The sequence below is a fragment of the Loxodonta africana genome, chromosome 14, assembly GCF_030014295.1.
Source record: "Loxodonta africana isolate mLoxAfr1 chromosome 14, mLoxAfr1.hap2, whole genome shotgun sequence".
Classification (NCBI taxonomy): domain Eukaryota; kingdom Metazoa; phylum Chordata; class Mammalia; order Proboscidea; family Elephantidae; genus Loxodonta; species Loxodonta africana.
The window spans coordinates 70384615-70399869 of record NC_087355.1 but is presented as its reverse complement, the minus strand read 5'-3'; the positions used below and the strand labels follow the sequence as shown (position 1 = coordinate 70399869).

The following is a 15255-nucleotide window of genomic DNA, read 5'->3' as shown; positions in this document are numbered from 1 at the left end:
CTAGCCAAAAGGTCGGCAGTTCGAACCCACCAGTGCTCTGCAGAAGAAAGATGTGGCAGTCTGCTCCTGTAGAGATTTCAGCTTTGGAAACCCTATGGCGCAATTCTACTTTGTCCTATATATGGTCGCTGTGAGTCAGAATCAATTCAACAGCAATGGGTTTGGTTTAGATGGTGTTAAGAATCACTAACCGAGAAGGAGAGACAAAAAGGTCAAAGGAACTTCAGGTGAGTCTTAAAAAAAAAAAAAGCTTCAATGAAGCTATACATACCTATATCACACTCTAAGTTTGACAAGTTTATATAAATTTATACAATTGTGTATCCTTCACTATAACCCAGTTTGGGAAAACATCCATCAGCTCAGAAAGATCCCTACTGACCTTCTGCAATCAATCCTCACTCCCTCCCACAGCCTCAGGCAAACACTGACCTGTTTTTTGTCTCCTTTAGCCTTTTATAGAAATTTCATATCAACAGAATCATATAGTAACTAGCCTTTTGTGTCTGGCTTTGTTTATAAATTTAGCATAACATTATCAGGAAGATCCAAAACTTTTTACACCTTCTTATTGCTGAGGAGTATCCCATTGTATCAACAAAACAAATTTTGTTTATCCATTCACCAGCTGACGAACATTTGGATGGTTTCCAGCTCCTTGCTATTATGAATAACGCTTTTATAAACATTTGCTTACAAGCCTTCGTGTGAACATATGCTCTCATTTCTCCTGCGTAAATACCTAGGAAGTGTTGGGTTAAGTTTAATGTTTTAAGAAACTGCCGGACTGTTGTCCATGGTAGCTGTACCATTTTACATTCTCACCAACGATGTATGAGGTTTCCAGTTGCTCTATATCCTTTGCAACATTTGATAAAGTCAGCCTTTTTAATTTATAGCCATTCTAGTGAACGTATCGTGGTCTCACATTGTGGTTTTAATTTGCATTTTCCAAAAGACTAATGATGCTGAGAATCTTCTCATGCACATGCTTGCCGTCCATATATCTTCTTTGGTGAAATGTCTATTCAAGTCTTTTAGCCATTTATTAACTGGGTTATCCTCTTATTAAGTTGCAAGAGAATGTTTCTGGTATATTCTGCTATTGGATATATGATTTGAACTAGTTTGTCTTTTAATTTTCTTAACCCAAACCAAACTAGCTTCCATAGAGTCAATTCTGACTCATGGCAACCCCGCGTGTGTGTCAGAGTAGAAATATGCCCCATAGGGTTTTCAATGGCTGATTTTTCAGTTGGTTGCTAGGCCTTTCTCCCAAAGCACTTCTGGGTGGACTCAAACCACCATCATTTCCGTTAGTAGCCAAGCGTGTTAACTGTTTGCAATGTGTTTCAAATAGTTCATGTTTTTAATTTTGGTGGTTCTAATTCTTGTTTTTTTTTTTTTTAATGGATTGTGCTTTTGGTCTATACCTATGTCTCTTTATAAAAGTTTTATAGCTTTAGCTCTTACATTTAGGAACACAACTCACGCATATGCAAGCAAATATGTATAAATGCTCACACACACAAACACCTTGAGTTGTTGTTTTTAACACAATGGTATAACTATTGCACACGCTTACTATTATTTTTTCTATAATTTCTGTTTGCTTGCTTTCTCTCACTAATATTTTCAATGGGGGTGCTACTGGCATTTTGAGTGAAGCAGTCCTTCACCGTGCTGAAGGGTCCCCTAAGGAGTTCAGCATCCTTACCCTTCATCAGTCCTATGCTAACAGTTCTCTTAGTTATTCTGAAAATCCTCGGCAGCCCACACTCTGACTGCATAGTCCACAAGGTACTAATACAAAATTTTCTAGGTTTCCCTATGCAAATTCAGTTACTTTGTCAATGACTAAGTCAGCTTTTCCCTCTCTACCACCCCACAAAGAGCTATGTGGAAAGGACTTGGTATTGTTTACCACTGTATTCCTAACTCCAGAATAAAAAATGTCTTGCACACAGCAGATGCATGATAAATACTTGTTAACTGAAATAATATTTTGCCTTTGCCACTAAAATTTCTTTTGGTACCTTTTATCAGAGTTGATTAACTGTTTTTCAGTAAGGAAATTATTTATAGATCAGGCATCCCATGTTAATTTAACCTTATTAGTTTCAGCCCGCAATTTGGAAATACTTTAATCAGGCTGATTTGAGTATGAAGAAGGCACATGTTTCATCACTTTAAAATATTTCATAAGCGCTTATTACTCTAGTCCCTTTAAAAATTCTACTTCAACAGAAGCTCTACATGATATAACAACTCAATCACATATAGATGGATCTTAAAAGGGCACAATGCTCAAGGCAGACATTCTTGACTAGTTAAAATAAACTACTATTTGGTTTTAAGATTTCAGAGAATATTTTTTATTTAAGTTTAAAGATTATCTCAGGGTAGTAGTCTCAGGGGCTCATCCGGCCTCAGTGGCTCCAGAAAGTCTGCATTCAAATTGACAACAGCATCACAAGATTAGATAGTAAACTTAGACAGCAATGAGATCAGGTTCATGGCAGAGGAACAACTCAGAAAGGGAGGGTGAGGATGGTTGCACAACTCACAGAATGTAATCACTGTCACTGAATTGTACATGTAGAAACTGTTGAATTGGTGTATGTTCTGTGTGTATATTCACAACAACAAAAAATAAAATAATTTAAACACATACACATGTAGAGAGAGAGAGAGACTGAATATTTAATGCATATGCAAGCAAATATGTATAAATGCTCACACACACTTGGAGTTGTTCTTAACACAAATGGTGTAACTATTATTGCACACCCTGCTTTTTTTGACTTAATGTCTCTTGGGGATTGTTTCTAGTCCATTGCTACTAAACACAATGCTATAATAAGTAAGACTTATAATTACTTCTCACTATCTATTTCTACATTACAGTATAAGTTCCATGAATGGAACAACCACATCTATCTTGTTGACCACTAGTCCCTGAGCATAGTGCCATGCCCGCTACATAGCATGTCTTCAATATTCAATAAAAGAAATAAAAGGTAAGACTAAGTGAATGAAGAACAAGGTCAACATGGAATAAAACCAGATGATATTTTTAGAAAATAGTGTAAAGTTTAGCTGGGGGACGTGGGACATGAAGAGCAACAGTTGGACATAATTCAGTAGGTTATAAGGCAACAGTTATGGTTTAAGAGAATGATCTGAAAGCTGATATATTATTTGTGAGAGTGAGAGAAGCTTTTCACTTGGGAGCTAAGGAATGGGATATAGCATTTTTCTGATCCAAGAGAAATTAAAACTTTTACACTAGCTAAACCCTGGCTACTCTTTTTACTAAAGGAGTTCTGTTAATGAGATAGATAAGGTAAAGAATTTCCCCTACAAAAAGGGGATGTGGGCAGAACAGAACTTAATAATCAGCTGTTCAGTTTGATTTTGCTTCTACTGCTAAGATTAAAAAAAAAACAAAAAACTACTGTGAAGTATCAGCATGATCTGTCCTTAATGATACAGTCTTATCAGTAATCAACAATCTGGTTTCTATATTGTCATGTGATATATGCACTATTATTATTCAGATGTTACTAATATTAATGCTCAAATTTCAAGAGGTGATAATTAAAAAAAATATTACAAGCTGTCCAGTATATACTGATGTTTAGTTAGGAGATGGTAATTTTTAGCTTATATTAATTGGTCTTAAATATATGAATATACAGTTTCATTTCTATAGTATTTTTATTTTTATAGTACAATATACTATATTATTTTTATAGTACAGTAGTCATTTTTATAGAATGATTTCATGTAGTGTAAGTGAAATTGACTATTCCCATCCAGCAATCCTACTTCTGATTTTGTTTTAGCATTTGCCCAAATCACAAAGTATACTTTTATTCCCCGTGAGGAGTCAAGAATGGTCAAAGCCGCACTTCCTCACGGACTAGTCAAGTGCAATTAGCTTTATTAACAATCTCTCTTCCTTTAGGAAATGGCATCTCCATTTCAAATTTGATAAGTTCATTATTTAAGTTGCACCACTAAAACGATTTTAAAGATTTACTACTTACCAGTCATTGTCTTGGGCTTTTTAGCTACATAGTCTTTCCATTTCCTTGAACTGAGTTGGTTGGGCGGTGGAATAAGTACGTTACTAACAGTACAAGGCAGTACAAAAAGAGCACCAACCTGAATAAAACAGAACATGTTTTAAAGTGACTGCACACTGAGATTCACTCTTGAATGGTGCTATATGATGCTCTCCCACTCATCTCTCACCTATTTAACACACCTTTGATAATAATCTCTTCCAACCACTACACTGCAAAGACTAAAAAAAAAAACCACCAAAAAAAGGAAAAAACAACGAGACAAACGACATAAAGGCATTCTAAGCTGCCTGCTTCTCTTTTTCATTGAGGTGTAAATCTCTAAAAACCTTGTTATTCACAAAACTTGCTTCAAGTTTGGGTTATGGGTATAATTTCTTTATCTACGAACTAGAGAGATTGAGAATTCTTTCATCAAAAGATTTTGTCATCATCAGCAATCATTTTAAAACCTTTTAACTAGGTGAATTACTGTCCTGACTTCAAAATAAGGACATATCTGAAGGCAACTTAGAAACTTTTGTTCCTAGAAATCAGAGATTCAGAGCCAATAGGTATAAAGTGCAGAGGGGACAACGAATTGTGTGCTAGAAAACATAGAGAGGCCTATAACTGTTTGAAGAGCAAATTCAGCATTCATCTTTGTATTCCCAGGGCTGGGCATATGGATGCTTATTAAATATTTGTTTAAAAAAAAAAAAATCACATTATATTCAGGTAAATTCCCAGTTTGACTAAGCATTGAATAAAACCAAATTGCAATTCTGAAAGCTGTATTTTGCCTGTTATTTTAGAAAATGAAGCCATAGCAACCAGCATATCCCAATAAATAAATAGCACTAATTCTTTTAAAACTTTGGGGACGTTTAGGCAGAGCATTTGCCAGAGATTTTAAATCGAATGCAAAGTCACTTTAAATTGTATTATCCAACGGACTGGTTACATGAGACATGCGACATTCGGTTAATTTCTATTTCAACGTGCCAGTTTCGTTGCTATTTTTTATTTTTATTTATGTATTCTTAATGAACAGATATAAAAATATATGATTTATAAGAGCAAACTAAGGCAGGTAAAATTAAATATGCTTAATTGTTTTCCTTATTACTACAGTCATAACAGAGCAAGTCAAATGTATCTTACACAATCAGGCATTAGATGTTAAAAAGTGAAAATATATAGCAACAAAAAGTAATCATTAAGCACAAAAGTTATACATCTAATTTTCTAAACACTAAATCACCATTCTTTTTTCTTGTATAAATGAGACTTCATAGCCCAAAATTCATGACAAGACTGTATGGTCCAAAAGGTAACAAGGCTATAATGTGAGTTTGCCAGATCAGGGCCTGTGTTAACTTTCTTAACACTTTTGGGATGCTAGGTGCAGTTCAACGCATAGTTTACAGCTTTATATAAATGCACTATGACCCACCAACTGAAGAAGTAGCTGCTATTTTGAGATAGCCTATTTTCAATTTAACATGTGCTACAAATATGAAAATAAACATGTTAGAAGTCCCACAAACTATTATTTTTTACAAAATAAATTTATAAGTCAACCATTTACTGCATTCATAACAAACTGAGATTCTGATAATTTCTTCTCACTTATATACTAATCATTCCACAGCCTCAGAGAGTTTGGAGGATGATCCTTTTAGGCTATCTTCAGAATTTAAATGCCAAGAACATTTTAAACCTGAGTTTTGACTCAATCTTTTCCCTAGAAACACAGTAGTTTAATAAAGAACCAAAAGAAAAGCAAGCTTTCACTTTTTCCCGTTGACAACGGTAGTTAACTTTAGATAAGTCCATGAAATAGATAACACAAGCATATGAATGTCTTCTCACAGAACTGAAATTGACTGCATTAACAATAATCTAATGAGTTCTGAAATTTTAAAACTTGAAGCAATTATCAGTCATAAGGGTTATTTCTGAAAGGCTCATCTCAAAACAAAATCTCACTTCACATCTGCAGAGTACTTTAGAATTATTCTGGGAAGTTCAAAATATCTTAATATGAATTAGGCCCAAAATTACATGTTATATTATGTTCAAGAAACCAATTTACCACATAAAATCAGATTAACAAGCTACATTTCCTTTTCCCACATATGCTTACCAAAAAAAAAAAAATCTTTTATACCTTGCCACACAGAGAAGAAATCTGCTCCAACAGCAATGTGGAATTCTGTCTGTTATTGTTTTTTGTCAGTCCTCTGTACTATAGAGTTAAAGAAATAATGGAATGATAACTATGAAACAATTCTACTCATAAAATAAGTTTTTATTCCTTTGTATTGTTGTTTAATCCACAAGTTGATTAATTCATTTATTAAAAACATTCACTGTAGGAATTCACAATTACTCCTTCCCTTAAGGATAATTATTTTTCTGATTAATGGTTTGATTCTAAATATACAGTAAGAAAAGGTGGTACTATGAATAGTATTACTATGAACTTCAGAACAAGAGACTTGTAAAAACCATAGTTTCTAAATGAAAATTCAAGACCTACATAGTGTTCCATTTCCAGCAATGTTTTTTATAAAAAATGTTCTATTATTAGGTATATTTCTAAAAACAAAGATGGACTTCAAAAAAAATTCTTAGATATATTTTCCTAAAAAAAGAGTTTAAATACATTGAATATTCACAGATACATGTTATAGTACTGATAATTACTAAGTATATTAAAAAAAAAATACATCAGCAAGTCAGAACTTATATAACCATTATGCCAATGGCAGGAGAAACACCTGGACACTTCAGGAGTTGATAAATTACTGTTTTTCTCCAGATTCCTAACATTCCTCTGTCCTCTCCATCCCATTAAGAATGAGTAGCAATACCAGTAAGTCCTCTGTCTATTCTAGATGCATAAATATGGCACATGAGGAAGGATTTTTTTTGCAAGTGGTAGAACTACTCTCAAAGCCAAACAATGAAAAGAACACTAAGTATTATAAAAAATAGCACGACCAAACATCTGACTATGGGGTGATAGCAGGAAAATAGCATAAAGTATGTTTTCCAAACAGTTTTGGTACAGATACTTTTTTTGAAGTGAGATCTAACCTGGAAGCCCAAGATATAAAATAGGGAGAACATGTGCCTGGTGCCGCTCAACTAACCTTAGAATCCCACTGCCCCAGAGAGCTTTCTCTGAGCCTTAGGTTTTCCTTGGAAGACAGTTTGAAAATTCCTTGTCTAAAGCAAGGATTTAATGACATAAATATGCCAAATGTGATCTAGCTCCTGACCTATACATGGCTAATGGATGAAGTAAGAGAAAAGAACACTGGTAATTATTTATGTCTGAAAGTAGAGTTATACTGCCAGGTGGCATGCTAGTTACATGGTTCTGAACAGGCATTTATTAAGTTGTCTGATACTCATGGCATTATAAGGGATAAAAATCAAAATAATTTTGATTTGGGCACTGATCCTCAACATAGGTAATCATCCTACAGTCCTTTGGCCTCCTCACTTTCCCCACAGATCATGATGTCCTCTTGGTTTGTATCCTAAACACATCTTGTACCTTTCCCTGACTCGCCATTCCAAATGCTACTTCTTTAATTCAAGCTCTACCAAGTTTTCCAAAATGCTACTAGAATGATCTAAAATTTCCTTCTGACCAAATTACTGTATGGCTTACAATCCTTCTACGGTTTCTCGTCATCTTTCAGATAGAGTTTAACTCCCAAGCATGGTATATGATGTCTTTTAGGATCCAATTGATCTGATTCTTATCAGGCTCCTAACAGGCTTAAAAAGCTCTTATCTCTTAGAAACCTACCCTCAAAGAGAAAACAAAAACCCCACTACTCTGGTGATGTGACTATAAACAGTTCCCATCCGGGTGAGGCTCTCCGATGACTCTCTAAATGCTGTTCCTTCTGCAGAAGAGAATTTGCGAAAATAAAATACTAAGCATTTTGGTTTGGACAGACATAATATCAAGTCATTTGTTCCACAATACTTACTGTGCCTACTATGCCTACATGCCTACTACGTGCTGTGATAAATTTCACTTATAGATTTCTTTCCTAGAAATATCATATCAACAAAAATAAAGGAAGCATGGAGACGCATTCCTGGATTTCAGGAAATGGGAAGTTATGATTATTTTTCTAATTAAGCACTAAAACAATAGCAAAGGTAACAGAAAATGTATCAAATATTAAATACATATGTGGGGCTCTTTGGGCAGAGGGTAGGAAGAATAGAGTTTTAGTTAGTGCTAGAGCAGGTGAGAAAGCAGGTCTGACCTGTGCTCAGGCAGAGAAAATTACACCTGAGTCTCAACCACTTCTGTATTATGTCTACATTCCTAGCCAGAGCAGATGCTCAATACATATTTAATGAAAATAAAGATGCTTAACTGGAGAGAAAGATCTGTGATTGTATAGAGGATCCAAGGTGTGGAAAAAGCAAGACCTTTCCTTTCCAGCAATTCCAATGATATTCTGGCAGCCCAGTTGCACATCAACGTTAAAGCAATAAATGCAATTAAATAAAAATAAATGTACACCTACCAAGTACATTTACCAACCAATAGCAGAATATTCTACCTGACACAGAAAATGTAATCTAAAAATGAACATGTAAATGAAAGGATACAACTCAAATTCAATGTCCGACATGTAACAGGAGGGCAGATCTGATAATTTTATCATCTGTACAAATTCTAAAGCTGGGCCATAATAATGGAAAACCTAGAAAAAAAATCAAAATCATATACTACTTTAAATACTATAAACAAAATGAAATGAATAAGCCAGTGATTAAGATTTTAAAACTTCACAATGAATCTTAAAAAAAATGTTTTTATGCTTTATGGAAACCAAACATTTGATTCTCTGTAATAGACAAGAATTTCTTCTATTTTGATTCTACCTTTCCGAGTAGAGAGCCAGACATAGACTTCTTAGGAACCAGCAAAAGTTTTAATAAGGGAGAAAATGAATACAGAAAAAGTCAAGCGGCAGAGGACAAGAGTCCTCAACTTTTCCTGTTTATCTTCAGCAAGACAGACAAGAGGCTAGAATGTGGAAGAAACAAATTAGCAAGGCTGCAGGGCTAAGAAAGAGAAAGAAAAGACATTTCAGATGAACTTGAGGAGGCTGCAGGGCTAAGAGAAAGAAAAGACATTCCAAATGAACTTGGGTTGAGTGTCATGCTGAGAATTGAAAGAAAAAAGATTCGTAAAGACTGAAGAAATTAAAGAGAGAAACAGACGTGCAAATTAATCAAGGAAGCTTCCATAAGAGAAATTAAACTGTAGTATTTCTGTGGATAGAGTCCAAAACTAAATTAGAATGTTGTTGTTGTTAGGTGCAGTCGAGTCGGTTCCGACTCATAGTGACCCTATGCACAACCGAAGGGAACACTGCCTGCTCCTAAGCCATCCCCACAATTGTAAATAGAGTAAGGTAGTAGGAAAGAACAATTATTTCAAGAGTTGGGGCGAGAGTGCCTCAGTGGTAGGGAAAAAAAAAAAAATTCTTCTTGAGGAAACTATACAATGTTTTAAAATTGCAGAAAGCTAATTTGACCATATATAGTTACGTGTGTGTGTGTGCAAGCATGCGCATGCATGAGTGTGTGTGTATGTTCACACCAAACACATATATCGGTATGATTTGGAATCAACTCCATGGCAATGGGTTTTTTGTTTTTTTGCCTTGGTATTACCCATTAATTAGAAAATATTACCCATCAATCTGACACCCTTATAACTTCATGACCATATTTTTTACATATTCTTTTAAAGTGGACTTCTAAAGTACTTCCATATAAATACCTCTTATATTATTTTTGCAATATTAAAAAAAAAGGTCAATGGAACACTTTTCTAATTATTATATTTTATAATTCAGCATTTTAAGAATAAACTACAGGTGATATGGAATGAGAACTAAAATTTATTAAGTAGTTAATTGGGCATATGCCCACTGTTGTGTCAGATGCTATTATGGGTAGAATTGTGTCCCCCCAAAATGTGTGTCAACTTGGCTAGGCCATGATTACCAGTACTGTGTGATTATTCACCATTTTGTGATCTGATATGATTATTCTATGTGTTGCAAATCCTAACCTCTATGATGTTAATGAGGCAAGATTAGAAGCAGTTATATTAATGAGGCAGGACTCAATCTACAGGATTCTGTTGTATTTTGAGTCAATCTCTTTTGAGATATAAAAAGGAGAAGTGAGCAGAGAGGAGAGGGACCTCCTACCATAAAGAAAGAAGAGCCAGGAGTAGTACACCCAGGGTCCCTGTACTGAGCAGCTCCTAGATCAGGGGAAGATTGATGACAAGAACTCTCCCCCAGAGCTTCGGAGAGACAAAGGCTCCCCCTGGAGCTGGCACCCTGAATTTGGAATTCTAGTCTCCTAAACTGTGAGATAATAAATTTCTGTTTGTTAAAGCCATCCACTTGTGGTATTGCTGCTATAGCAGTACTAGATAACTAAGACAGATGCTAATATCTTACCTCATGTAATTTTAATAATAACTTTGTAAAATAAGGGTATTAGTATTGCTCCCATTTCACAAATAAGTTAATCAACCTACCCGAGGTCACAATATCTCACCAGTGACAAAGTCAAGTTTCAAACCCAGGTTCACCTAACACAAAAGGTACCGTACTCTCATAAAACTGAGTCTTAGAAAGGTCACATAGTAAAGTTTAAACCAAAGGCAGTTTCAGGCCTATACTGACCTAAAATTAGGATAATTCCATTAAAAAAAATGGCATGGCTAATCTAAAACATTGATAATATTTCAACTCTGATAATACAATCTAATTCAAGTATATAATCATTAAGACATAAAAAAATTATGCATGTGAACACACTAAAGCACATGTATTAGTAGTATTAATTCAAGATTCAAGCATATCTTACAGCGACAAAATAAGCACAAATACATGATTGCAAAAATGATTAAACACACAATTACCTTGGGCAAAATATTCTTATCCTTTGATGGTATTATCTTTTTGGCAAGAAAGCAGGTATTTAAGTTACATGTGCTAAAATTCTTAGGTGTGACTCCCCTTAATGAAAATTCAGGAAAACTAATTTCAGATCCAAACTGAAAAGAAACCAAAAGAACACAGTTACGAGCATCATGAATAAAGTTATGAAGATGACTACATCTTATTATAACGTAAAAGTTGACAGGAAAAACATATGTGAGTTTATTTTTGATTCCTCAGCTCAAAGTGTGGTTCTCCCATTTATGTGCACATCCTTCCTGTATCAACTTAGACTTCGATTTTTCATGAAAAGCCCTCCTTGGCTTAGAGCAGGCCACAAAAATATGTTAAGGCTATTCTCTGCAACCACAGCACTAAGTAACCTCCTTTATAGCATATGCTTGTTCAGTATCTGGCTTCCCACCAGTCTGTAAGTTCTGCAAAGATAGAACCTGTCTGTCTTATTCACTGTTAGATCCCTAGAACAGTGCCTCACATATACATGTGTTGTTGATGAAGAGATTAATTCCAGCTTAAGTAGTAATAGTAAGGGTAGCAATAATAATAATAATAGGACTAACAACATGATGGTCAGTACTTATCGCGTGGTTACTTTGTGCTTTAAATAATTTAATCCTCATAAAGATCTATACGATAAAAACTATTACTACCCCTATTTTACAGATGAGGAAAACTTTGGCATCAAAAGCTTAATTATTACTCAAGGTGTCACAAAAAGAGCAAGAAATGAGCTGGGATTTGAATGCAGACAATGTGGCTCTAGAATCTATGTCCTTAATCAATATACAATACCTCTTGGCTAAAAGCTAGTCTTCATACACACACAAAAAAAAGTGATTTCAAGTTCTGAATGCATTCTGTGGTGGTATGGACACTTAATGTCATAGTCATAAGAGAATCCCATGAAAAGAACTCTGCTATTATCTGTAAACATGCAGTTTCAAACAATGCATACGAAAGTAATTTTCATAACTAATCATATCTTCCAGTACTTCACTTGGTTATTTGGTTTTGTCTATGTTAAAATCACCTGCAGAGAAGGTTCACCTGCAGGTTTAATCTCTCCAGCAGGGTACACTCCTAAGACCATGATAAGCCAGTGTGCAAACAAAAGGGACCCAGCCGCATTAATTCCAGTTGTCTTATGAGTTTTGTAAATAAAGTTGAAAGGCCTGTTTTGCAAACTGTGACAATTAAGAAATCCATTTACCTTTCTTTCCCATATCTGAATCTTTCCCCTCCATAACTCCTTTGAGTCAACTGCATTTCTGAGATCTTCTAAAGACACAACATTAGCAGAAAGGTACTCTGCAATTTTCTGGCAATTTCTACAAAATAACAGATTATGGTAATTAAGTACAGGGTTTTATATTTTACTTAGATTTGGCGGTTAAAGTCAACCACAAATCTAAGAGGCAAAATTGCACAGCTCCTATCACTTTTTTTTTCTAGTATTATAATACAATCATTGTTATATTACAATGGAACACTCATTAAATGTCAGTCTGAGTGAGTTGCTGTCACATGTTCATTTCATCCCAACACCTCCATGACTTAAAAGCAATTATTCCGAGGATTACAGATGAGGAAATGGACTTGCCCTTTACTCTTGGCTTAAAGCCGTCAAATGTACACACACACACACACACACACACACACACACACACACACACCCCTACACTCAATGTCAGCTCCTTATCTTAAAAGGAGAGCTGCTCGCCTTCTAAAACGTTGCTATACAGCTTTGTCCACAATTCTATAGCAGCACTTATTGCAGAATATGATGACTGCTGGCCTTCCTGTCTCCTTCTGCTCTTAGAGGCCAAGGATCGGGTCTTTGCACTTTCTTAACTGCACTAGCATCTATGGCTCTGCTTGGAGTAAAGTCAGTGCTCAATAAACACGTCTTGAATGAAAAATCATGAATAAATCTCATTTCAATACTTACTTAAGGATCAAAACTTTAATAGATGATTGAGCCTTACTACAGTGTCATAAAACACAACAGTATATGTTTATTTCTATACTGGCGCATAAAAACAAAACAAGGGTGCCATTACAAATCAGGGCTTCGAACCAGTTGATTCAGGTTTAGGTTCACCCCCTGCTGAGAATTTGCATTTCCACCCCAGATATACCAAATTGGAACCTACAGTTTAACCAGGTCCCCAGATGATTCTCATGGAGCCCCAGGGATCACCTGGGGACCTTGTTAAAATGCAGATTCTGATTCGGTATATCTGGGGTGGAAACGCAAATTCTGAGCAGGGGGATGAACTAGAATCAACCGGTTGGAAGCCCTGTTACAAACCCAGTATAACCACGTGTCAGTGGTTATTTGTTACGCTGCTTACTGGATAACACACACCTATTTACAATCACAGTGTATTGGGAGAGTTACTGCTCAATAACTATCACAAGCAGCATCCACAGTTTTTACTAAAAACTGAAACATCTCAGAAATATAAAGTACAAAATAAGAAAAATCTAAATTCTTCCCAAGATACGTCTCTTGGATCACAGTATGACATTCAACCTTATCTTGTCACATTAAATTTAAAACGTGGTAGCCATGTTAATAGCAAAAACAGGCAACACTGACAATAATCAAATACAAACAAAGAAATTTACGTTTCACAAGGATTTCCTGCTATCGTAATTTTTGCTGAATGCCATTCCCTCAAATGTTTCAATGCTCCTACGGTAGGTAAACAGTCTTTCAGTTTAGGAGGATCTTTGTCAGAGGGCAGTAGTATTACGTCTATCATTGCTCTACCTGGAAAGAGAAAAAGACATTTTTGTAATTTTTTTAAAGATGTTAGATCTGAAATGTTTCAGAACAATCCCTGAACAATTGAATTTTGTTTCTTTATAAGATAGAGGATGACTTTAATTTCCAAAATTCTTCAAAACAATCCACATCTTCAGGGGCTCAAGATCTTTAAAAGTTCATCATATGACTTAAAGCCATGTTATCCTGAAACAGCTGGCATGTGCCAGGAAACAATAAAGTACATCATAATTACCTGCCTATTCCGCAGCATTGGTTAATTATACACATAGCTCTTGAGATCATGAGATCATCAATGCTATTGTTGTGCTGAACAGAGAAAACAAAAACCTGTGCAATTTCATTGTATTTTTCTCTACTTAATTTTGTTAGCAGAAGAGAATGGATTAGTATAAAATTATAATGTACAAATAAATTACTTCTCTTTTAAAAAGACAATAAAACATTCAGAAAACGCAATTATACTGACAATATCATTGCAGTTCGAAAAAGAAGAATAACTTCCTAAAACTTTAAATTTTATAAAAGTATGAATTTACTGAAGGACCAGAAAAATCAAAATGAAACAGACACCAAGTAAAAATCTGATAATCAAAGTATTCCTAAATGTAATTTATCAAGTTCAAAGAATGCAATGAAACCTAGTTGCCAAAACAGCAACTAGGTTTCATTGCATTCTTTGAACTTGATAAATTACATTAAGAAGTTGATATAGAAGTTTACTGTTTTATTTTTCATTTGAGACCTTTCACATTAAAATAAGATCCTTGGATATAAGGATTCCACTGCCTGTGAGCTACGCGCTCTTCTACGGTGATCACACATGCTTTACTCATCATTGTATACTCAGCTCCTAGTTTAGTGCACAGCATATAAGAGACACAACAAATATCTGCTTAATAAATGACCTTCAATAGTGAAAATATATATTTAGAAAAGAAAGCTCTTCAAAAGTTATCGTGGATGCCAAATTATACCGAGTTTTAGATACCAGCTACTTGATTAACACAAAGAAAAATTAGTTTAAGGCAACAGTTTTAAGAATAATATGATGCACTACTTCACAAAATATGCTTTCCGTTGGAAGGGGAAAAAAATAGGCTCAGTTAAAAAAAAAAAGTTAAGAGCTTCTTTTACTGCTTAACCTTTCATTTGATAGTGACTTCAGGAGCTCTGGTGGCACAGTGGTTAAGCGCTCAGCTGCTAACTGAAAGGTTGATGGTTTGGACCCACCAGCTGCTCCACAGGAGAAAGATGTGGCAGTCCCCTTCATAAAGATTACAGCTTTGGAAGCCCTGTGGGGCAGTTCTACTCTGCCCTACAGGGTCATTATGAGTCAGAATCGATTTATCCGCTC

General features: G+C 35.1%; 1 protein-coding gene across 5 annotated transcripts in view; it reads right to left on the bottom strand.

The window, feature by feature from the left end:
• The window catches only part of MTBP (MDM2 binding protein), a 67362-nt gene that overhangs the window by 42472 nt on the left and 9635 nt on the right, over positions 1 to 15255 (bottom strand). For 4 of the 5 annotated variants that reach the window (XR_010317824.1, XM_064268018.1, XM_003408168.4 and 1 more), the window contains 6 exons: positions 13739 to 13883; positions 12318 to 12435; positions 11068 to 11202; positions 8724 to 8818; positions 6244 to 6316; positions 4053 to 4170 (listed from right to left, as the gene is read on the bottom strand). Coding sequence is in view for 4 of the 5 variants with exons in the window: in XM_064268018.1 (XP_064124088.1) it covers positions 4053 to 4170; positions 6244 to 6316; positions 8724 to 8818; positions 11068 to 11202; positions 12318 to 12435; positions 13739 to 13883 (684 nt within the window). In the remaining variant the exon portion in view is untranslated. Of the gene's footprint in view, positions 1 to 4052; positions 4171 to 6243; positions 6322 to 8723; positions 8819 to 11067; positions 11203 to 12317; positions 12436 to 13738; positions 13884 to 15255 lie in introns of all 5 variants that reach the window. The other variant, XM_064268017.1, reaches the window with a different exon arrangement.